Source organism: Delphinapterus leucas, chromosome 11 (genome assembly GCF_059928025.1).
Source record: "Delphinapterus leucas isolate spDelLeu-1000000601 "Yukka" chromosome 11, BTC_Dleu_Yukka2, whole genome shotgun sequence".
Taxonomy (NCBI): Eukaryota; Metazoa; Chordata; class Mammalia; order Artiodactyla; family Monodontidae; genus Delphinapterus; species Delphinapterus leucas.
Window position 1 is genome coordinate 87,957,666 of NC_143139.1, and position 25,019 is coordinate 87,982,684.

The window sequence follows — 25,019 nt, forward strand, 5'->3', positions numbered from 1 at the left end:
GCAAAGTGTGGTTTCTATTCATTTCCTACATTATCCATACGGGTTCCCCTTTCCTCCTCTTCTGCCCCAATTTCGCCCCATTGATTGGTTGCTTTAACTTAACCTACTGTGATTTATCTAGGTTTAGTACTCTTCACTGCCATTTCATTTAATTTGAAAGGAAAAACAGGCTAAAACTTAAACAAGTGATACAACTTCTAGAGTTTCCTGTGTTCACTCTGTTTCTCTCTGGAAACATCTAAAGAGACAACATATTCCCTTTTTAAATCAAGGACTTAAAATTCTTGAAATTCTTGAATTCTGTACAAGCTCAGTTTGTGTTAACGTTAAGGACACTAAATTTTCTTCTTACCAGTCTTATTTTATTAAAAAAAAATCTGGGGCAAGAAAATCTGCAAATAAAAAGGCAAAATTGACATTGATAGCAAACAATTTTAATTAAATACAGGGGACAGTAACAGTAAATATAAAACATAAAATCCAATATGCAGGGAGGGGGGAACCCTAGAGAGTTGAAGGGGTTGAAGGGATCACCGCTGATAACAACTGATGCAAATCTGTATTTAAGAGTTTCTCATGCACCTCCTTAGAAGTACATGCCTCACCCTTGGCCCCAGAATCTCACAGACACAGGAACATACAACATGCACTCAAACATGAACACACATTCAAACATATACCCCTCCACACACATGGGAACACACACATCCTGACTGAGCTCTTTCACCCAGTTTGCCTCCCTCTACATCCATGAGGGCTTGAAAAAGAAAACTTCCAGCAATTCGCAATGGCTTTACAATTCCTGTGTGTACCATCTTCCCGCTCTGGCTTTACAGGAGCTGTGGGATTAAGGGCGATTTACTTCCTGGAGTGGACTCCAAACAGGCAACCAAGGGGCTGGCTTCCCCCTCCACTGTCCACTTATCAGGTTCAGAACTTCCCAACCATGGAAACTTGGCTGCTGCTTTAAGGACGTTTTATACTTCAGGTCAGTGGAAATCAAAAGGAAACCCTGAAAAGGATGCAACAATGAAGATATCAAACTTGGGGCACCTGGAGCCATAGGATGTCTGAGTTTGCCTGAGGGGTTGGGGAGATGTGGTTTCTTTACCAGGTCCTACTGTGCAATACCCTTCCTAACCCCTGTCCCCCTTGTGAGTGCCTCAGACATAGGAACAGGCCATTTTGGATTCTTGTCACCTTATGTGACTTAAGCAGTTATAGAAAGGGACATGGGGAGGGAAGAGGGAGTGCAGGGTAGTATATAGGATTGGAGAACTCTGTCAGAATCTTATGTTCACCTCCCCAAACCAAAAAGCCCCAGAAAGAAAGAAACAAGGTATTCTGAAGTTTGTCAATAATGATTAACCAGGAAACAGCTCACAACAGATCCCTGAACCCAGAGGAGGGTCTTTGGTTCAGGCAAAAGTTTACTGAGAGAATCAGAAGAGTCAGTCTAGTCTCAGATATGCCCTTTTCCAGGACACAAGCCACTTCACCTCTCTGGATCTTACTTTCCTTATCTATAAAATGGGATTAATAATCCCAGCCTTACAAGTTGTCTTGTGGAACAAATGAAATACAGTGCACTAGTGCATCTTCTTGTAGTGTGGTGTGAATAAACTTGGCTTCAAAGGGAAATCAGACTTGGTCTGACGGGGTTTTTTCCACTTTGATCTGATTTTTAAACTCAAGTTTAAGTGCTTTTCATTGTTAATTATGGGCTTTAAGAGCTAAACATCTTATTTATGAAATTCCTCGGGCTGGGAAAAAACAAAGCAAAACAAAATAAAACAAAAAGCAAGCAAAATAGGAAGAGGTATATTTTACTATGAAAAGAAATGGGGCAATTAACATTGACAATTCTTACCTCAAGAACTTCAATATCTGAATTGACAAGTGAGATTTTGTGTGGATTGGGCAGAGGAAATCCTTGCTGCAATTTTGCTAAAATATAGAACAAGATGTAAAATAATTGGGCATGGGCATGGAAGATTTAGTAAACCTTTTAGTAAGAGACTAACAAGAAACTTTTAGATAATTTATCTTTCCATTCTTCCTGGTTCTGTGTCTTCATTCTCTCTGATATGTCCCTAGCATTTCCCTGAAAGAATGGCTAATTAATCTGTGCTTAATAAAAATGCACCTGCAACTATGGGCATTTGGATGGCAGAAAAATGCTGGCAACTTGTCCAATTTGTATTTTGAAAATACCTTAACTAGTGGGTCCTGAGAATATTCTGATCTCCAGTACAAAGCATATTTTAACCAAGCCAAACTCAAGATGCTACAGTTTGTGAACAATTGCAGTGTAGGGAGAAGGCCTAGGATTGTCATTCATTAAAACTGTGTCTGTCCAGATGGTGGTCTTTGCATAAGAACCACAGAGACACCTTCTAAGGATCATCATCTCATTTCTGGTTGACCCGAAGGAGACTCTTGACTGCCTAAGGAGAGTGGTTTTAATCTCCTTAACTCAAACAGAGTTAGCTGTTCTTGCTGAGTCTGCAAGTAGAGTTGCTAACAAGGCCTGGACCTGGAATATCTAACTTCAAAACTGTATCGTTGTTGGTACAGACTCTGTCAATTCTGGTGCTGGCCTCGATTCATAGGAACACATTAGAAGTACAAGCTTCAGGATGGAAAGTCCCAGACAATCACCAACACTTAGCCAATGTCAGTGTCACATTGTTTCCCAAGAATCCCTTACCATTGGCCAGTGGGAGGACTCCGAAGTGGAGAATGGAAGACAGAATATTCTCAAACCTCAAGACCTAAAATTAAAGGGGAAACGGAATCAGTTGCCAAATCAGGGCATTTTGAAAGCACCACACCTGGTTTGGACATGTACTCTCCCAGTCTTTATCAGGACTGAAAGCAATAATTAGCATCTCCCCATAGAGATACTCTAGCTTTCCAGACACTGAAAGCTATTTTGTGGGAAGCCATTTTACAGGGTTTCCTAATCTTTTTTCCTCTTTGAGGATGGACATTTTGGTTCCTCTCTACAGTAGATCATGGTGACAACAAATGCAGAGGGACCACATGGTGGCAGCAAACATAACAGCTTAGATACTTAACAGGTAAGATAATCCTGAATGACTAATAGATATTCCAATTAGTAGTCTTCCATTAATTTATTGGGAACCCTGGCCACAGGAGTTTCCTTGTATTATATTATGCTCTATAGCTAATAGCACCACCAGAACATGCAATTTATCTTTAATAAGCTATGGTAGTTGTATAATCTTAGCAAACTGCTGGTTCCTGGGAAGATTTAGGTATTAAAAGCAAATGCACTATGATGAATATCAGTTCATTCAGTGAATATTTTTTAAGCATCCTATATGCTTAGCAATAATAAGAACCTCTTTGAAGCTTAGCAAGGGTGGCTCTGAAGCAGATGTTCTAGGTTTATCTCTTGTTTTTACCATTTTACTGTGTGATGTTGGGAAACATCTCTCTGTGCCTCAATTTCTCAACTGTAAAATGAAGATAATAGTACTAATCTCAGAGGGTTGTTATCAGGATTAAACAAGTTAATATTATGTAAAATGCCCAGTATATAGCATTGTCATTTTTCAGAGATGTCTACAAACGCTGCCAAACGCCCGTGGAGGGGAAAATTGACCCTCGTTGAGAACCAGTGCTCTAGAACATAATTGTTGAGAACCAGCGCTCTAGAACATAAGCGTTGAGAACCAGCGCTCTAGAACATAAGCGTTGAGAAGCAGCGCTCTAGAACATAAGTGACATGAGGGTAGAGGCACCAATTAGTGATCTGGCTGATCTTCCTGAAGCTTGGGGAGGGGGGTTTCCAAGTCGAATGTTGGGATGACCTCTTCCAGTCAGGAGGTCACCAGGCTAGACCCTCCGAAGAGGCACCTACACAACCTCCTAAAATTAGGCACCTTGACCTAATTTTAGGAGATGGGTAGATATCCTTTTAAGAGCAAACCTAATCGTAGTCTAATAATTATATAGAGCATCATCCTTTGGTAGTCTGAATCTTAAGTTTAACTCTAAAGGATTATTTTATCCAAAAAATGAAATGTCTGGGTCCTTCTCCCCAATATTACACAGTCTTAACAGTCTTTTGAGTTCTTTTGAAAGTCTTTTTGAATAGATAAAGGTAAATTGGAGAGTTTAGTAGTTAACAGGCTTGGTGGATGAGTAGCTACATAAAGAATTTTAAAGTTAAAACCTACAATCAGAGGCAAAGAAAACAATCATCCAGCTACTATATAGGAAAATTCTCATTTTTCCCTGTACGGGGACTCTGAGAGCTCTGATTCCTACCTCAATATTGCTGCGAATGGACTCTGGCAAAGAGAGGCGGAATCTGAAAACAAAACAAAGCAACAAAAACCAATGGGAAAAAGTTAAAGGAGGGAAGACTTAAAAACAACCATATCGGAAGAAAGAAACAAAAAGGAAAGGGAACTTTTTTTTTCTTTAGTTCAATAAGCCGTTATTCAAAAAACTACACAAACTTTTAAGAATATAGTGTTCTAGTACATCTTTACCCCTATATTTGCTGCTTAAGAAGAAGAGCAGGGGTAACAGAAAGCTTGGATTTGTAACCAGGATGGGTTGCCCAAGTGCATTTGCTATATGCAACTTACTGTTGGCCACTTGGAATGCAGAACATTCTTAAGAAACAGTGTTTAGGTCTTCTTGCTCTGAACTCAACCATATAACTTCCCCGAGTCAGGCCGGTCCCTTATTAATAAATATGACAATGATGATGGTGATGGTGGTAGTGCCACTGCAGGACGTGGACTATTCTGGGAGCTTTGTAAACATTCAAAAATTTAATATTCATAATGACCCTGTAAGAAATGCTACTATTACTGTCCCTTTGGCAGACAAGAAAACTGATGATCAGAGAGGGAAAGTAAATTTCCCAAGTCACAGAGTCAGCAACTGATAGGTGCAGGTGACAAATCTCACCCTATTTGACTCTTAAGTTCTATGCTCTGTCTAGGCCACACCCCTCTGAAGGAGGTATTACATGTATAATTTTTTTAACGGCTCAGTCAGAACACATAAGGGAAACGTTAGCTGTGATGGCTACCTGATATGAAAGGCAGCATAGTATAATTGTTAAAGAATAGGGACTCTGTAGAATGCCAGAGTTTGAATCCCATGTCTGCCTCTTACTATATAGAATTACTTACTCTCTCTGGATCTTAGCTGAATAAGAATGGTCCCTACCTTATAGGACTATAGTGAAGATTGAATGAAATAATGCACATAAAATGCCTAGAACTGTGCCTAGCATATCCTTAGCACTCGATCAATGCTGTTATTATAACTAGGAGAAATGCTAACAGTTAGGCCAGCACATAATGCCCTTGATATTCTTTGTCAAATACAGAACCTTTGCTATAGGTCCCATTAGCAGGGAGTCCCTCACCTCCCCAACACTGCCTGTCCTGATGCTTGATATTTTGTAATTTTCATGATAAAGCTAAAGGCCAGCATTGCCTCTTTCCCCATTTTTCCAAGGACCGATCCACAGGTAGTCCTCCCAACATACACACTCGATGTTCAATGCAATAGTAATAGTAAAATGAAGCAATAGTAATCAATAGCAATAGTAATATGAAACAATAGTAATCAATAGAATTGTACTATGGAGCAATAGTAATCCACAGGGAGGATTCCTTCATTTTACACATGGGAAAACTGAGGTCCAAAGAGGGGAATATTAATGGCAGATTTGGGACTGGAACACAGATCTCTTGATGGCACCCCAAAGCTCCCTTCTATTATACGATGTTGACTCATCTTGTTTTCCCTATTTAGCTTCCTATGGCTCACTTTTGCCCAGGTCTAGAGTCTTACTTCTGTATCATCCCTCCAGTGGAACTCCCTGTTTTCAGTCTTGATTCTCTCCAATCCATCTTCCACACCATCCCCAGAGTGAGCTACATTTACACGCATGTCTGACGAGGACGTTCTCCTGCTCAATATTCTTTCCTGGTTATGATAGAGTCCTAGTGATTCATACAGCACAGGAGGCTTTCTGTATCCTGACTCCCAGCTGCCTCTCTGTTCTCATCTTTCATTCTCTACCTTGAATTTTTTTTTAAGTTTAGCAATCATTTAATGTATTAACATTTTCACTTATAAACATACAATTTGCATGTACAGGGAAAAATAGGTTCTGAGGACACAACAGAATACTAGAGACTGGCAAGCAATCAGAAAAAAAGATCAACCTAGGGGAAAAAAATGGAACTGCATCCCATGCTGGTGTCTACATAAACTTGGGAAGCAGAAAGATAGATCACACGGTATCACAATTAATGCAGAAAATAAATGTGGGTCATTTTGTCTCAATGACAGGAACTTCTCCCATGATCCAGATCTTGGGTCCCGGTCTGGCCCGTTTCATGAATGATGATCTGAAACAAAATCACGGGTCTCTCCCTTCTCTTTACATCTAAGACCCTGAAGTTAACTCAAGGAATTAAAAGAACAGAGCTAAGAAACAAGCAGACTGGCATGTGTGCAATGTCAAAGGCCAACTAGTTAAAAGTACACACGGAAGTAAAATACTGACTAAACCTGAACAAGTTCCTTCCAACTCACCTAACTTCTTGATTTAGGATTACCTAAGTGTTGGCATCTATGAGAGGTGGGGCCAGGGAAATGAAGTATCTCAGCTCATCTTTATACCGAGCATGCATTTCCTCTCAGGATCAAGTCACTAGTGACATTGAACTTCCAGACTCAACTACAGTTGCCCAGTGGGGCTGGTCCCACTGGGGACAGGGACTGGAGATGCGGCGGAATACGTGTGCCCAAGCTTCAGTCCATAGCTCTCCCCCTTCTGACAGAGGGAAGCCAGGGGAACACAGGGAGACCATCTGCTTCAAGGGCATTTCACTGACATAACTCAGTATCTGTGGTTCCAGTAACTCCAAGTTCAAAATTAATACCCTGATGTAACATTAAAAACTGAGTTTAGTGTTTTGTAAGTAAAGCATACAGCTCAAATAATGATTACCATCTGAACAAACCCATTCTTATTACATACGATGTAAAATAACTAAAGTAACATTTATAACCATCAAAACCAGTGTTCTCACACATCACATCTGGCAACTTTCCACCATGTCAAACATCCAAAGAGATGACAGCCAAGTATACTTCTTTTCAGCTGGAAACAGACTCTCCAGAGTCAACAAGTGCAACAGAATTGACTAGGAAAACAGACCTGTGGTCACCACAAAGTTCATTTGGCATCTGGTTTCGTATGGAGGTAGATCTATTTAAGTCTGCCTTAGAGGTGGAGTGCGTTGATCAGTGGAACAAAAGACTATGTATGTAACTGGCCACATAGAATACAAACAGAATTTGTGCTACTAGGAGTGTATTTTATGGAAAATAGGGCCACATGGAATACAGGGGCAGAGACCTTCAATGTGCTAAACTGCCTTTGTAAAAGTACATTTTTTAAAGCATGCAGGACAGAAAACTGGAATAATTGAGGTTTTAAAATTTACATAAATAAAGAAATAAGAAATAACAGAAATGCACGACTCTCAGTTTTCCAGAGCTTCACACATAGTTGGGGCTCAAATTAAATGGTTTAAGCTTCTCTGTAACATTTGAGTCAAGAATAAAAACAAGGCCGGTGTCCTGATCAGGTGGAGTAATACATTGAGCAGGTTATTCATGTCCTTAGGCCGCAATCCCCATCTGTAACCTGAGTCTCCCCAACCATGCCACCCATGGGGGCTGCACGCACCCCAGTGCTTGGGGACAGCCACAGAGCCCCAGTCCTGCACAGGACAGGAAACGGGCTCTTTAACAGCCTTCAGAAGGGTGGAAAAGAGGATCCTCAGTGCAGCCCAATCCCCTGAAACAGCACTGTAACTATGGCTCTCATTCCACTTTCCTCACCATTCTCTTAATATTACTTTCTCAACAAGTAGAAAAATAAGCTATAAGTAGGCTGAAGTGGCAATAAAAACAGTCAAAGTAAACACTAAAAACATGATGCCTCTGAATAAAGCAAATCTACCTCCACATACTTGTTTGTAATTGTTTTGCCTTGTTCAAGTTTTAAATGATAAAGCCCTAAAACGCTGAGACTCAAGTCTACTCCTAATTTGAGATGTTTTCCAAGGATCGATACCAAAAACAAACTAGTAAAAATAAAATGAAAAGGCATCATTTTAAAGGGGGGGATCTGCCATCCCGCCCATCATCCTGAGCAGTCAGCTTTGCTGGGAGCCCGCAGGGCCCCAGAGGCTGTGGGCATATCACACCGCTGCCTCAGGAAGGTTCCAGCCTACGACTCCTGAAGTAACGTGCAGCCAGTTCTGGTCTGAGGTTTCAAAGTCTGGCATTAAGACAAAACAGCTGCAGTTCTTCTTGCCCTAATCACTCACTCACTCATACATCACCATGTAACTAGTGTAATACTAAAATAAACTATCCCTTAAGCACTAAGGCCTAACTCTAAAAGGAAAATGGCCTTTCCAAACAGGTGTGTTCAAATAAGGTATTCTGAGAGCGCCATAAAAAACTCCTAGAATGAGCCAGTGCCCCCAAATAGTCCACGTTTTAGCTATACAGCAGTCCAAGGTCTTCTCTGTGGTATTTATATGGATTAGTTATAAGTATGATGTCACCACTTTCAAAAGAACTACTAAAACTATTATTAAAAACATTTATAACAAACAGAAATGCCCTGCAAAGTATATTATTGCACACAGGGTATCAGAAGCTATGCACATCCAGGTTCCAAGGACTCTAGGAGACCCAGAACAGAGACCCTAAGGCCATGCCTGTGGCTGCTGCAGCCAGCATGCCCAGCGCCAGGTCACTGTCATTGTCTCAATACCGCTCACAAATGATGACTTGGTTGGCAGGCTGCTGTCCATAAAGTCCTGCATATGGGTACTGATAGGGTACAGCATAAGCCTGCCTGTTCGCAGCATAGAAAACTTGAGCTCCCGGCAGGTATGCACCACTGCATGGACCATAGCCATCTGCATCAGGGGTTGGTGCAGCATAGGCTGTGTAAGGAGGTGGGGAGGAAGCCATGGCAGTCTCATCATACATGACTTCTGAGCCAACATGAGCTGTGTTTGTCCTGGAATCCTGAAGTGTAAATTTCCAGGCCAAACAATCATCTGTGCTTTCTGCACAAAGACTGATGGTTTTCTCGTCTCGGCAAACAACCGGCAGCAGTCTTTTGCCTTCCCATCTGGAGGCCGAATATCCTGACATTCACGTCCCATGCGGACGCTGATGCAGTCCACTGGCATGTGCATCTTATCCTCTACACTCTGCCGAGTTTGGTCATCATAATAGGTCAGGTGACCATCTGACCACAGGTCAAACCAATTCTCCTTCCAGCGCTTCAAAATAGTACTCTGTCTCAGCAACCATCCACTCTTCACAAACGCTGTCTTCTCACCTGCAAATCCTCTGGCCACAGCCGTGCACCGAAGCAGGGCGGGAGCGCAAGGTCACTGCCGGGCTCCTCAGCTCCGACTGCCTCACGCCCTCTACCTTGAACTTTATACTCAGTAACTCTAAACTGCTTAGCGCTATGCTGTCTTTTTTATCAGGTACTATATACCTGAGTTTAAAGTATATTGGCTTCAAAACACATACCAAAAAATCCTGAAAAATTAAAATTAATAAATGTCTACAACAAGTAACATTATGGCCGCTAGTCACGTTAACTCAACCCGACTCATAGTTAAATATAAATTATATTTACTGTGGAATGCATTTGAATATGTGCAATATATTTTGGGATGGAGTCTCCAAAAATTAGAGTGGGTAAGGCCATAAAGACCCTAAAACGACCTTGAGGTGTTTCCTTGCATATTCCATGATATTTCTGGCCTCCATGCTTTTTGCTCATGCGGCTCCCTCTTTCTGGAATTGCCCTTCTCCTTTCTCTTTGGCTGGTTAACTCCTTTTACTTGCTTAAGATTTAACTCAGGTGTGACCTCTTCCGGGAATCTTTCTGTTATTTCATTTAAGGAGCAGATATTCACAGAAGAGGTAAGTTTGCTTATTATCAGCCAATATCATGTTAGCATGAATTAGCTTTTGAGATTTATTCAAAGTGACAGCTAGGAGTAAAAACCAGAAAGACTGTTAATTCTGACAAGGATCAGAAATGGTATCAGAGGCACTGTGGCTCAAATTGATCTTAGTGGAAAGTGAGGACCAGAATCATTGGGGCATCTTTGAAGGCAGTAAGCTGAGCAGTTGAACAAACATTTGCAGGCACTGCTGGGGAAATGTGGGTGCCTCCCCCTGGTCACCCTGCCTCTTACAATGGGCAATCTAGAGCAATTTAGAAATTAGGTCTACATAAAATGGAACACACTTGTGAGTTTCCTTTCTTTTCTTTCATCACAACCCTAAGCCATGATTGGTTATCTTAGGACCACCTGAGCTTCCCGCAAACCAACTATCCTTTCCTACTAGGGCCGTATGACTTTTATCTATTTACTAGTCTCTAGGCATATTTACTAGGTTAGTTTACTAAGAGACAAGTCTAACTGCAGAGAAACAGGTGGAGCAAAGAGCAAACTCTTCCCGTCCAGGTTCTGAAAAACACACAAGCTCAACTCAGACCACTAGGTGGCGAACAACTTCACTCCTTTGACATTTTATCCTTCACCTGGCACCTAACCTGTTACTTAAAGCCCTGCTACTAGCAGCTAATTTTTATTACAGAACCACAGAGTAGCTGAGGAGAAAGGGAGCTCAAATATGTCTACCTGGCATATAAAAGTGTAGTTTATTTTTAAAGCTTTGGAGAAGGTTTACTGCTCTGATTGAAAACCAGAGCTAAAGTGCAAACTTTTAAGCACGGCAAAAAGCCCTTCATAATCTGAGTCAATATAGCAACTATGACATAATGAAGGCCAAGTGGACCAAATCACAGGCATTCACAATGCCATTCCTCCAACCCTGTGGCCACGGCAGACATTGAAAATCAATCCTTGCACTCAATCCCCTATAATGATTGCTTATCTCTTTGCCCTATGACTATAAACTCCTTGTGGGTTGAGATACAGTCTTAATTCCCTCTGTATTCGTGGGATTGAGTACAGAGCATGGCACACTTAGTGCTTAGTGTTCATTCGTTCACTCATTGATTCTTCCAGCAGATATCTATTGAATACCCAGTATACAGCAGCTCTGGGACAGGTACCAGAGATACAAATGTGAGAAAAACCAAACACACTCACTGCTCCATGTAGCTTACAGCCTAGTGGGAAGGCAGACATTAACCAAATAACTGCACTGATGAACGTTTAACTACAGGTTAGATCAATAGTCTGAAGGAAAGAAATACGTTCATTTGCTCATTGAGACAAATGACTAAGGAATCTGATCTAACTTGGTGGATGCAGGAAGGTTTCCAAGAAAGGGCTGTGTCCTTGAACTGACATATGAAGGATGAGCAGAATTAAAAAGGCAAAATGGGGAAGGAAGAGTGGAAGGGTCTGGGCAGAGGCCAAAGGCCCAGTGGAGGGAACAGAGAGTTATGGAGAGAGCACAGTGAGACGATGCTAGACAGACAGACAGCGGCTGACCGGGCTGGGTTTCTCAGGTCATGTTGGAATTTTGATGTTTACCCGAAAAGGAATCTGTGGCAGGTTTCTAAGAAGGGGGAGGAGGTCAGTGTTCTGTAAAGATCACTCTGGCTGCAGTATGGAGAAGAGATTGGCAGGCTGAGCGGTTCCCAGGTGCTTCTTCTATGCTTGGTAATGCGCTAGGCAATGTGAAGAATTTTATTTATATCTATATTTATGAGGGATGGGGAGAAACTTTATGTACAGGAAGAAATTAGAGAACAATACAAAGCAGCCTGTATTCAGGTGCTCTTTTGTGGGCTTACACATTACTTGTTGCAGGAAGTCTGAGAAGGTGTGAAAAGGTGATGAGACCAGCGAGGGTCGCGTGTGTGTGTAATACGAGGGCAAGAGCGGAAATAAATTGCCCTTTGAGAGAAGCACTCTGTATACTACCATGTACAGGCACCCTACCTTGTCCATTAGCATGTGGTACATATATACAATGGAATATTACTCAGCCATATAAAGGAATGAAATTGGGTCATTTGTAGCGATGTGGATGGACCTAGAGACTGTCATACAGAGTGAAGTAAGTCAGAAAGAGAAAAACAAATGTCGTATATTAACACATATATGTGAAATCTAGAAAAATGGCATAGATGATATTATTTGCAAAGCAGAAATAGAGACAAAGACATAGAGAACAAAGTATGGATACCAAGGGGGAAGCGGGGGTGGGATGAATTGGGAGATTGGGATTGACATATATACACTACTGATACCATGTATAAAATAGATAACTAATGAGAACCTACTGTATAGCACAGGAAACTCTACACAATGCTCTGTGGTGACCTAAATGGGAAGGAAATCCAAAAAAGAGGGGATATATGCATACGTATAGCTGATTCACTTTGCTGTACAGTAGAAACTAACACAACATTGTAAACCAACTATACTCCAATAAAAATTAATTTAAAAAAATCTGAGTGTTACCCTCACCAGGCTGTGGACCTGGAAGGTAGAAACCATTGTTCTTCTCTCAACTCTTTGTATCAGGAACAGTGCAGAACATGTAATAGGTGCTCAATAAATTCTCATTGAATGGATGTACGGATAAACAAGCAGATAAAGGATGGGTGGGAAAGTATCTATTAGAATTGAGGTCACCTTGAGGGTGAAGCACCTAAAGCAAAATGTTCATTTAGAGAGTTATGGGAGGTTAGACTGGCTGTCTGGAAAGGTAGGACCAGACATTGAAGAGCTTGAAAACCCTAGGCTGTAGATTTAATCCAATGATGAAAAGTTTTGAGGGGAGGAATGTGTTGAGCCCACTCCAGAATTAAAGGACCCTCTTCATGAGGCAGAGTTCCCCAGTATTTTAACTCCATTGCCTTCTGCAGTCTAGAAATTCCCTAAGTGAGTCTGGGAGAAAGGTAAGAAGTCATTCGGGGTTCCACCTCCAATAGGGGCTCCCCACTGTGGCCTTCCTCTACCCTGGCCTCAACAGTAGTTCAGGGGGAGGATGGAGATGGAGATCAGCCCGGTTGCCAAGACTGAGTTCTGCTGGCCTGTCCAAGCACCATTCCAACAGAAACTGAATCCATTCTTCCCAGACTTGTTTCCCTTTCTATTTCTCACCAGATGGCTCACGCTGGGAAATGTTTATCTGCCCAGCTGTGAGAAATGGAGTTGGGTGGCGATATTATCTGCTTGTAGTCAGCTATATTTGCATTCTCTCATGGTGTTGCATGGGAGGGGTTGCAGGGCAGGTAGGTGTGTGTGTGTGTGTGTGTGTGTGTGTGTGTGGTAATGGGGTGGGGTGCAGTTTGGGAGTATCCAAATCCTCAATCATGGGACTGTAAAAAACAAGTGTTCCAAGCTCTAAATGGTTGAATAATAATGTGCATTTGATTGCTCTGAGCTTTGCAAGCGATTAAGAAAAAGGGTTAGAATTAAGTCATGTGTATGAAGACCATCAAAAGGAAAGTGTTGTTTAATTTGGTCCCTGAATTAGTCTCAAAAATGTCTACATGGACATTTGGATTGAAGTTACCTCCAAATAGACCAACCTGGATTGGAGTTACCTCCAAACAGAACTGTTTGGAACAAAAGCCTCAAATATAGAAAGAGCTGTAAGAATCTGGTTTATGGGCCACTCCACAGCTTTTAAGACCCTTGTCATGTCTCTTGGGACCAATTTCTCCCTCTTACTTGGCCAAACTTTGATACTAGAATAAGGAAAGAGAATAAAGTACTACTAGTAGCAGTAACGGATGTTTCTTGAGCACTGATTATGGGCTGGGCGCTGTGCTTTTCATACATTCTCACCTCTACCAATACAACATTCTACACAGGGGCTCTGTTTTGCTGAGGAGGAAAGTTAACTTGTGCAAGGTCACACAGCTAGCAAATGGCTGAGGTAGAATTCAAAATGAGACATGCTTGACTCCAGAGCCTGTGCTTTTAATTGGACATACACAAAAAGGTCAAGTTTATTACTAGTACTTCCAGCTTTCTCTTTCTTTATTCTTTCCTTCACTCAGTTCCTCAATGCAATGAGAAAAGGGCTGTGTGCTTTTTCCATTTCAGGACACACAATGCCAGTGTCTTCTCTTTTTTCTATCAATACTTAACATTGAGAGAGGACATCCTGTTTCACTTTAACCTGACTCCATGCTTCTGGTTTTCTCCTCTAGGCAAAGGTATTTATTTTATAAATTGTAGGTCTAAGTCTCATTTTCTAAGACTTAGCTATTCACCACATCAAAGGCAGTACAATGTAGTAAGTAAACAAACACTCATGGCGTTGAAGACTCACTCAGGTTCAAGTTCTAGCTCTGCCATTCAATAGCTCTGTGACTTGCATAAAAAATTACTAATAAATAGAAAGCTCAGTTCAATAGAGTCTGGAGACCAGCAGGGGGAGTTCTCACACCCTGTGACGACAGCAGAGCCCAACAGGAAGAAGGAAGCCTCCTCTTGTTTCCTGGCAAGGACTTAGCTAAAGAAAAGCCACGGACTCTTTGTTTACTACAGCCCTCCCAACTTCCTTTTCCCTCTATAAAAGGGTTCTCCTTCCCTTGCCATGTGGGGACTTGCACAGGGCTCACCATGGTTATAGACCCCAAACTGCAGTTCTCTGCTCATCCCGAATACACACATCTTTGCTGGGGAGAAATATCCGGCAGTCCATTTATTTTGGTCAACACTTGAGTAAGTTATTTGACCTCTATAAGCTGGAAAATGGGGATGATAAGCTACCTCCAGGATTTTTCATTCAATCTACAGACTCTTATGGAGCGCTGTGCTGGATCCTGGAGATACAGGGCTGTGAGGTTTAAATAAAGTAATATATGTGTGGTGCTTGGTACAGGACCAGCAGATAGTAAAGGCTCAATGATAAAGTGTATTTATAAATGGTAGAACAAAAGGCAATTTCTCTAATAGCCATCACTGGACAGGAGACAGGGGAGTGAGGTGTTTTCTGAATAGAGCTCTTGGAATGATCTTGTATAATTGAGTCCTTCCTTCCCCTGGCTGAGGCCAGTCCCCATAATTTTAGATAATAGCCATAGCCATCATTTTTTTTAACACTTAACATGCACTTTACACGTATTACCTCATGTACTCCTCACAACAACTCCCTGAAGTGGGTTTTATTGTACCATTTTATAGAGGAGAAAATGTAGGCCCAGAGAGGTTAAGAAACTTGCCTGAGATCCCACAGCTAATGATCCGGGCTGGGACCTGAACCAGCTAGTCTGATTCCAAAGCCCATGATCTCCCCACCTCTCTAAACTCACCACCCTGGATTCGCCTCTGATTTCTGCATCTCGTGTCTAGGTAGCCAGCCCTGAGCAGCTCCAGAGAGAGACGCCCTCAGACAGGGGACAGTTAGGAAGGCCGTGGTGTTCTGGGGAGACGTATTCGGAGACCCTGTGTTCCCTGGCTCTCCTCAGGGGTGTTTCACTGATCCCCGTCCACTTTACACCTTTTCCTGCTGTGTCTCTACGACGTCACTTAAGACCAAACCAGCTCACCCTGAAAAGCAGCTCTGTGGAGCAGAGGCGTTGGCTGCAGTGGCCCGTGTGGGAGGCGGGGCTACTGCTCTTGCTGCCAAAGGCTCAGGCTGCTCTTTCAGCACAGCCTCTGCTCCTTTGTGGTCTTGCTTCTGGGTGTGACTGCCTGAGGCCTAAGTGATGCCAGGCCCACCTGCTTTGCCCCTAGTCTGCTCGCTGCCTGAGGTTTGCTATAGTACCCGCTGCAGGAGCCCCACTCAGACTCAGTGCACGTGACCTGCACGGTGCTCAGAAGAGTTCTGTGCTCGGTTTAACGCCCTGTCGTCTCCATCTTGAAATTCTTCATAATTTTTGAACAGGGGTTCTGCACTTTCATTTTGCACCAAGCCTCACAAACTATGTAGGTGGTCTTGTTCAGACCCTACTAAGGCCCCAGGGCACAGGCAGCCTCCCCAGCATGTGAATCTAAAGGAGATCACAGGGGTGTTCGGAAGAGACTTCAAGCAGGCAGGAGTTCTAATTTCAGGTTTGTGTTCACAAGGTCAAAGAAGGCTTGTGGACCGCCGGAAGCTGGAGAATGAATTCAAACATTCCTTTGGATGATGTGAATTTAGCAGGTTACCATCAGTTTTCCCAGTTACTCCTATAAATAAACGTAATACCCACTGTACATGCAGTTTCTTACTGGTAGAATGTTGGAGGTGAGGGTCAAGCCCAATTAAGCAGAGAAGCAAACCTGGTCTCTGCAACTTAAGATCTTTCCTACCTGCCTGCCACAGCCTGAAATCCCCTTCTTATTAAATCCTTCCTTCAGATCCTGCCAGTAAACCAGAACCCTGCTCAAGTGCAAATGTTTCTACCTTCTCAGAGCTTGCTGCCTCAATTAGCAGCCCTGCCCGCATACTCCCCCATCACTCCAGATTGCCAGCTCCCCTTTCCTATAGCCCTTTCCTCTCAGTCTTCAGATAGAGGCCTCCCAGTCCTGCGGCTCAGGCAAACCGCCTTTCAAATTCTCTTCTTTCTCTCGGCCTAGCTCAGATACCGCCAGCTCTTCACCTTTGGTCCTTTCCCTCCTCATCTCCTGCTCTCTGGCTTCCATCCTCTCAACCATTAAAACTGCCATCTCAAACACCACCCATCAAGGTTCAGAGTTTCATCAGCTTTGATCCTCTAGAAACAGGGCCACATTATGAATTCTGGTAGCCTGAAGCCTTCAGGAGCCCTTCCTCCATAAAAAAACATTAAAAATTATCTTCGAAGACTGTGTTGTTATAAAGATAAGTATAATCCAGTCTGGATTGTATTTATTTTAAAATTCTTTTTTTTTTTTTTTTTTTTTTTTTTTGCGGTACACGGGCCTCTCACTGTTGTGGCCTCTCCCGTTGCAGAGCACAGGCTCCGGATGCGCAGCCTCAGCGGCCATGGCTCACGGGCCCAGCCGCTCCGCGGCATGTGGGATCCTCCCGGACCAAGGCACGAACCCGTGTCCCCTGCAGCGTCAGGCAGACTTTCAACCACTGCGCCACCAGGGAAGCCCCTAAAATTCTCATTTTAAAATATATGAAAACATTTTCATGGGTCCCTGAAGTCTCATAGGCTCTGGGCACTGTGCCTTTAGAATTTAATGGAGAAATTAGTCCTTCTTTGAAGGCCTGGGTAAAGTTGAGGAGAAAGCCTTCATGAAGTCTTTTATTTCTGGGAAGCCATATTACTTTTTGCTTTTATTGTTCCTTTTATTGGGAAAACAACATAGTTATAAAGAAAATTTTGAGGAAACAACCGACTCATAATCTCATAGTCTAACACAACCCTTCATCTGTAATTCACTTCCTTATCCAGATGGAAAGCTAGTTTACATGGCTGACTGTTGTGTTTATGCAGTTCTGTATTCTGCTTATTCCATTTCATATTATTTTATTGAAAACATTTTCCATGTTTCTACAATAGTCTTCCTAACCATCAATTTGACTTATGGTGATTGACTTACTTTTTCTCTCTGTTGGTTTCCCAATCTTTTCAGACTGGGATTTCTTTGTCTGTTTTATTGCTTCCTTTTTGTCCTTTCATGGATTTAGTCTGGGCCACCTGATTATTCTGTATATCCTCCCCTGCCTCCCTCCACCCCAGGTAGTCTGATTCATGGCTTCAGCTATGGGCTTTATTGGGCTGAGGAGAACGGGCTTTGCAGGTGGTTCTTCCCAGTGGTAATTAGTGTTCAATGATCTGTGTACATGACCTGCTCAAGCCCTTTCACACGGCATGGTTTGTGTTTGAGAGCCAGCCAGGCCGTGGGGCATGGTCTTGTTATATTCTCCACTTTAGTAAAGGGATCAGAGTGTCAGAGCCTGAAGGTAACTCAGAGATGATTTTGTCCAACTTCATTATTTTACAGATAAGGAAACTGAGGTTCAAAGAGGTTAACAGACTTGATCACGGTTCTGGAACCAGGGAGCAGGGATTTGAAACTTCATTCCTTGACCTCAAAGTTTCATGCTCTTTCTTCAATAGCATCCATTCTAAATTTGTTGAAGAGGAACTTTATTTTACACTGCTGTACCATTAGAATGAGAATTTACATTGTGGAATTAAATTTACAATAATTTTGTTGCCAAATTTATCTGAATATTGTCTAATGGGAAGAAAAAAGAAAAACTTCATAATTTTCAGTTAGGTCCATATTCTGAAATTATCTGGACTATTATAGGAGAAATGTTTAAGTGATTCATGTTCTATTGAATGGTAACTTCACCTGTTTTGTTACTGTTCACTTGTCTCTAAGGTCTGTTGATTCACTTAGTACTACCATCCAACAGTCACATCAACTGAGCTTACCTGTTCAGAGATAAAGAGCAGATCAATCTTTGTCCCAAAATAGCCAGGGCAACATTGGTACTAGCAACCTGCAGAGAACAAAGGTGTACATTAGTGAGATGAGTGAATTTATCCATTTTGGCCATGAATATCATTACCTATAGTAGAAACATAAGCTTCACTTTCACTCTCATCTCAAAAAATATTGGAAGGAAATAGCTCTAAAAATATTGTCTTGCAGGTAGGGAAACTAACTATAAAGACTTTTTGTTTGAAGATCTCCTTTAAATTATTTTTCCTTGTCTTCTAATCTCTCTCTTGCGTGTGTGGGGGGCAGTAGGGGGAGAGAGAGGGAGAGAGAGATGTCTCACTTAGGTTCATTGTTCAGTCATTTTCTCTCAGATTTTATTTGGCCTTCATCTACTCAAATAAACTTGAATTCCACCTTGACTGACTTATTTCAAGAAAAAAAGAAATTTGGTTATCAATGTAACTGAAGCAGAGGGAAGGGCACACAGGACGTGGAGAAGCGGGGAGAGCTAGTTTACAACGTTTGGGGGTATGAGCACTGGCCTCCCATACCTACCCCCACCCTGTCCTCTCTCCTAATCGATGGATCACATCCCATCCCTCCAAACATTTAGTAGACCCTGCTGGCCAGTGGTCTACTGCACGAACAGGACTGGTATCCGTAGGCTGCCCTCCTGTCCCCGCAGACTTACAAAGTCCATGGAAATGATGGTTTCTGCAGTCGAGTTCTTGGACTGGGTGAGTATCACGAAGGAGGCAGGGATGTCTAGGGTGAAGTTACCTGGTAATAAATTGACCACGGGAGGCTCTCTTGCCAAGACCTGTACCATGAAGGGCTGGGACAAGATGTACAGCTCTGCAATCTGCCCACATTCAGGGAGAGAAACAGAGATTGGGAGTCGTGAGTTGAAGAGGGGAAATCACAAATTTGGGGTGGCCTGTGGTGATTAAATCTTACATCATACAGTTAGAACAGAAAAAAGCTCTTTAATAATTATACCAATAACAAGATAAGAATAATAACAGCTGCCATTTATTGAACACATACTGTGTGTCAGGCACCATGTCAGGACTTTCAGTATTATTGCATCTAATCTCCAAAAAATCCCTCTGAGGCAGGTTCTATCGGAATTCCCATTTCACAACTAAAGAAAGTGAGTCTCAGAGAAGTTAAGTAATTTTCTCAAGGTTCCAGATGAGTAAGTTATAGAACTGGGATTCAAATCTAGGTCTGTCTGACTCAAGATCCTTGCTCTAAACCCAGGATGCTACACGAGCATCTCTCTGTCCTCCAGGGCAAACCTGAGCCTTTCAATATACTGTGTCCAATACTCAGATCCCATGACAGCATGATATTAATAGTTGTTTTACTAAAGTCACAATGTGGCACTATTCCTTCCTTTCCCATTTAAGCTAATTATTTAAAGTGTGGTGGAACCTTATGGAAGGAACAAATGATTTATTCTGTGTACAATGTCTTTCCTAGTAACTTGTACTGTTCAGTTAATATTTGTGGATATCTGATTAAAAGAAAAACTCTTAAGAATGGAAATATGGATGCAAGCTTGGACCAGAAAGGAACATAAAGAAACAAAAAGTCTTCCGGAAGTAATTGCAGTGAAACCAAATACACCATGAAGGAGTCAAACCCTGAGCACTCACCCAGGAGAGCATGTTGCCAAGGCCTTGAGAGTTGCGAATCAAATTGTTGAAAATCTGGGAAATGAAGACCATCATGTCACTGTAAGGTTTTTACCTGGGTTGTATTTTCAGGGAAAAATGCAGCATTCCCTATAATTTTTATGAATCATGAAGCTGTTGCACCAAAAATGCCTAGTGTTTGAAGGTGACTGATTATTTTATAGCCCAACCACAGGAAATCTGAGGCCCAGAGAAGTAAAGTGACTTGTCCTAGGTCACACAGGAAGTTACATTGCTTTTGACTAAGGGCCTTTTAACCTTAGGAACACAGTGTATATCATATGGCTACGATCCATGTGTAAACATTTTACAGCGGTTAACAATGTCTTGTGTTATTGTCCTCTTTTTCAGAGGTTACTGAGACGTATGATGCATAAGCAATTTATCTTCACAGATGAATGGTTTTCAAGTCTGAAGCTAGAAGTGTCTAATTCTCAGTACTGTATGGCAGCTGGTGTTGCCACTGGCATTTTGAACACAAGATTTATAATTATTTGTATAATTAGGGCCTAGAGAATGAAAAGATACATAAGGAATGCTCAATAAAAGTTGTTAGTTGACTGGTAGAAGAGAGAGTTCTCATTATAAAAGGGAGGGGCATGACAAAGAGGATCAATGAATATCTGTGCTATTTACTGGTCATTGTAGATGTCAGTTGTAATTACTAACAGGAGAAATCTTTATGTTGGCATAACACAAATAATAAAATAATAATAACGATCATGATGATAATCAACACTTAGAGAGCATGTAGTCTGTGCTAGGCACTGGTCTGAATGCTTTACGTATATTTAAACCTCTTTAATGCCCATAACAACCCTATGAGTATGGAACATTATTATTCCCATTTTCCAAATGATGAAATCTGGCACAGAGAAGTTAAGTACATTGAAATTACCAAATTTTCATAGGTATTTGTCACAGGTAATAAGTAGTGGAGGGATTTCTTGGTATTATTGAAGATCAGTCTAGAAGAACAGTGGCCCAGTATCATAAAAAGCTGAAATTAGCAGAACTGGAAACCCAACAACTCCCCAACTAGTATCAACATTCATTCCACAATCCCTTCATTCATTGTCCTGCTAGGAGTGATAGTGTCTACAAAGGCCTAGGAATAGAAACTATGACATAAAACCCCCCATAATGGGATACTTATAACAAGATTAAATGTTGGTGTCGATTGTCATCACCCGTTAACTCTCCTAACCGTTTTTGTGGTGAGAGTGACGTTGAAAGCCCCAGCTGTAAAATAAGCATAGGACGCAGATTTAAAGAAATACTCGGAGATTCCAACGTAGATCATAGAGTCACTGTGTTCCGGGAGCACAAAAGGAACTGATGAGAAGGGGGGATCTGTGAGGTTTTCCAGGGGGTAGAATACGCCCTGTGGGGAAACAGAAAGAAAGACCCGTGTTATCAGGGGAAGACTCGAATGTGCAGGACTAAAGAAGGTGGACCCACTCAAGTCAGAATAAGGAATATTCCAGAAACTCAGTAGGGTTGAAAAAACCACGAGCCCTCTGACTCCTTGACTGGGGACTATGTTTCAGAGCTCTGATGACTTCTTGAGCATATCTGAGTGTGTCTGTCCACCCTGGGGTGTAATCCAGCAAGAAGTTCCTTGTTAGTCCTCTTCTCAGAGACAGGAAGGCAGGTGAATAGGAAGGACAGCTCTGAATAGTTTCTGAAGTGTCATGTAGAGATGTCAAACTTTTGACCTTCAAAATCCATAACTTCTGAGCATCTGGGGCATCACAGAAAGACTCAGAAGGATCCAGGATTCTAAATGGCTCAAAGCATTTTTGCGGCATTTTTACTGCTGCCTTCATAAGGTATAGGCTGTTATTACAAAATGGTGTCTTGTGTAATATTTAACAGAGTTGAATGACTCTGATTGAAACATAAGCCAACATACATTTAAAAAAAAAAACCAATGGGGGCTTCCCTGGTGGCACAGTGGTTAAGAATTCGCCTACTTGGGCTTCCCTGGTGACACAGTGGTTGAGAGTCTGCCTGCCAATGCAGGGGACACAGGTTCGTGCCCCGGTCCGGGAAGATCTCACATGCCGCGGAGCGGTTAGGCCCGTGATCCATGGCCGCTGGGCCTGCACGTCTGGAGCCTGTACTCTGCAACGGGAGAGGCCACAGCAGTGAGAGGCCTGCGTAGGGCAAAAAAAAAAAAAAAAAAAAAGAATTCGCCTGCCAATGCAGGAGACACGGGTTCGAGCCCTGGTACGGGAAAATCCCACATGCCGCGGAGCAACTAAGCCTGTGCGCCACAACTACGGAGCCTGCGCTCTAGAGCCTTCAAGCCACAACTACTGAGCCCACTTGCCACAGCTACTGAAGCCCACGTGCCTAGAGCCCATACTCTGCAACAAGAGAAGTCACCACAATGAGAAGCCCGCGCACCACAACGAGGAGTAGCCCCCCAACAAAAAATAAATAAATTTTAAAATAAATTATATTTACTTTGGGACAAAAGCACAGTTAATCACTTTTCCAGAATCAGCATTTTTTGCGGTATGTGGGCCTCTCCCTGCTGTGGCCTCTCCCGTTGTGGAGCACAGGCTCCAGACGCGCAGGCTCAGCAGCCATGGCTCACGGGCCCAGCCACTCCGCGGCATGTGGGATCCTCCCGGACCGGGGCACGAACCCGTGTCCCCTGCATCAGCAGGCGGACTCTCAACGACTGCACCACCAGGGAAGCCCAGCAAACAGTATTATCATGTGTTAATGGCCCTGACAGAGTTCAGCAGCCCTCAGTTAGATCGACTAACCTGAGAGCTAGGAATAGAACTATCAATATTTATAGTCTACTGATCTGTTGAGCCCTAATAAACGCAGACTATTCTACTTGCTGCCCTTAGTCTGCAGCCTTACTCCCAGAGGCAGAGACATCAGGATACTTTTCTTGAAGAAGGCAGGCATATGCTGTGCAATCCAAGCAATCATTTACCAGTCCAGAAGATGTTCAAGAGTCTTTTAAAGGAGCATAAACATGAGAGAACTGCCTGAGAGAAAATTAAACTGTTGGGCGAGAATGTAGTTGTATGTCCCTCTGCACGTAGTATTTGATCCTTGGACAATGGCTACTGATGCCAAGCTTAGGACTCTGACGATGATAAGATTACCTTCAAATTCAGATCAATGTAATTCTCAGTAATTTCTGGAGAACTGACTAGGGAATAATCCAGCAGGGTATAGTTGTCAATGCTTCTTAAAACTAAATAACAAAGAAAAAAGAAAATTTACATTTATTAAAGGTATAGCATAACACATGGTTAATATTTATCCAGAACAAGTTTTTAATCCTCTGTTATTTAAAACAAAAATTAACCCTTACCCTGTTTCATAAATAATACTTGCTCACTTTTCAAAACCCAGGAAAAGTAGATAAATCAAAAGAAGAAAGTAAAAACTCTTCTTTATCACATTTCCCTGAGAGAACCATCAGTAAAATTTTGGTACATAGCCTTTTATGCATGCTCCCAGAAGTACAGAAATTTGCCCACAGCAACCTAGGACATGGCAATCCTCCACTGGTTCTTTCCTCATCTTTTCAACATCTTCTTTCTCTTTCCCTACCTCTCCAATCTGTTCTTTTTTATTCATCTATCTGCATCCACTCATCAATCCATCTGTCCAGCCATCATCTCCTTTCATCCCTCTATCAAGCTAATATTTATGAACCTAGTGTGAGTTAGGCACTGTGCTCGGTGTTGAGAACACGGAGAAGAGTCAACGTCCCTGCCCTCAATGAACTCACAGTCTGGAGGAGGAGACAGACATATAAACAGGAAATTATAATACAGCGTAATAAGAGCAGATCTGTAACTGAGCTCCAGAGGGCCTACTACAAACATAGTCTTATAGTCTTCCCCATCTTGGTATCGGTAATTCCACTCTTCCAATTTTCTAGTTGCTCAGAGTAAACCCTGGCCTCATGCCTGACTCCCCTCATGACCCACATTCAATGTGTCAGCAAATACCACTGTCCCTACCCTCCAGGTACATCCGAAACCTGAACATATCTCACCATCTTCGTCACTCCATCCAGGTCACTGCCTTCCTTGCTCGTATAGGTCACTGCACTAGCCTCTTAAGTGGTCTCCCTGCTTCCACCCTGAATCCTGTCCTATTATCAATAGACAGAAACCAGAGTGATCTCCTTAAAATATAAGTCAGTTCATGAAAGCTGTGCTCAAAACTCTCTCAAGACTTCCCATCTCAGGCTAAGAGCCAGGCTTTGTAGTGACCTACAGAGCCCTGAAGGTCTAGCCATCTGCTTTCCCACTCTCTGACCTCACCTCCTGCTGTTTTCCCCTCGTTCCCTCTGCTCTCGGGATGGACTCCTCAAAATTCCTCCAATGCACTCGGCATGCTCCCACATGGGCCTTTGAGCCTGCAGTTTCCTCTGCCTGGAATGTTCTTCATCCAGACCTAGGAGCGGCTTACTCCCTACTTCATTCAGGTCTTTACTCTAATGCCAGCTGCTCAGTGGTGCCTTTCCTGGCCATGCTATTTTAAACAAAAACCCCTCGTCAGCTCCTTCCCTGCTTTATTTTTCTTCTTACCACTTATTGCAACGATACCATAGATTTATTTATTATCTTGCTGGCTGGCTGTCTCCTCTCATTAGCCCCATGAGGGCAGGGATTTCTGTCTCACAGGCTTACTGCTGCATCCCCAGCACCAAGAACAGCACCCAGCCTATTACAGGGGCTCAGCATACCATGGCAGGGTGCGGGGGTGGGGGGGCGGTAAGTGGATGAAGTGCAAAGAGAGATCTGCCCGAAGTGTCATGTGAGCGTTGAGGAGGCGGGAGTTTGGGGTGTGGGCTGTCAGGTAGGATTTCTTGGGAGAGACTATGCCTGAGCTG

General features: G+C 42.6%; 1 protein-coding gene and 1 pseudogene across 15 annotated transcripts in view; both read right to left on the reverse strand.

Annotated features, from left to right (window-relative positions):
- BPIFC (BPI fold containing family C) overlaps positions 1-25,019 on the reverse strand; it is a 43,684-nt gene that overhangs the window by 678 nt on the left and 17,987 nt on the right. For 7 of the 14 annotated variants that reach the window (XM_030763487.2, XM_030763488.2, XM_030763486.2 and 4 more), the window contains 9 exons: positions 23,272-23,363; positions 21,345-21,521; positions 20,099-20,152; positions 19,129-19,299; positions 18,428-18,495; positions 4,300-4,342; positions 2,711-2,774; positions 1,871-1,947; positions 413-1,012 (listed from right to left, as the gene is read on the reverse strand). In XM_030763487.2, the coding sequence (XP_030619347.2) occupies positions 848-1,012; positions 1,871-1,947; positions 2,711-2,774; positions 4,300-4,342; positions 18,428-18,495; positions 19,129-19,299; positions 20,099-20,152; positions 21,345-21,521; positions 23,272-23,363 (911 nt within the window). In that variant the 3' untranslated portion in view covers positions 413-847. The other 7 variants (XM_089921245.1, XM_089921246.1, XM_089921248.1 and 4 more) reach the window with 7 other exon arrangements.
- On the reverse strand, positions 2,718-9,491 carry LOC115803689 (pleckstrin homology domain-containing family B member 2-like; annotated as a pseudogene). The gene is made up of 3 exons (XR_016394822.1): positions 9,016-9,491; positions 4,300-8,909; positions 2,718-2,774 (listed from the first exon to the last, which is right to left on the reverse strand). The product of XR_016394822.1 is annotated as a pleckstrin homology domain-containing family B member 2-like (transcript).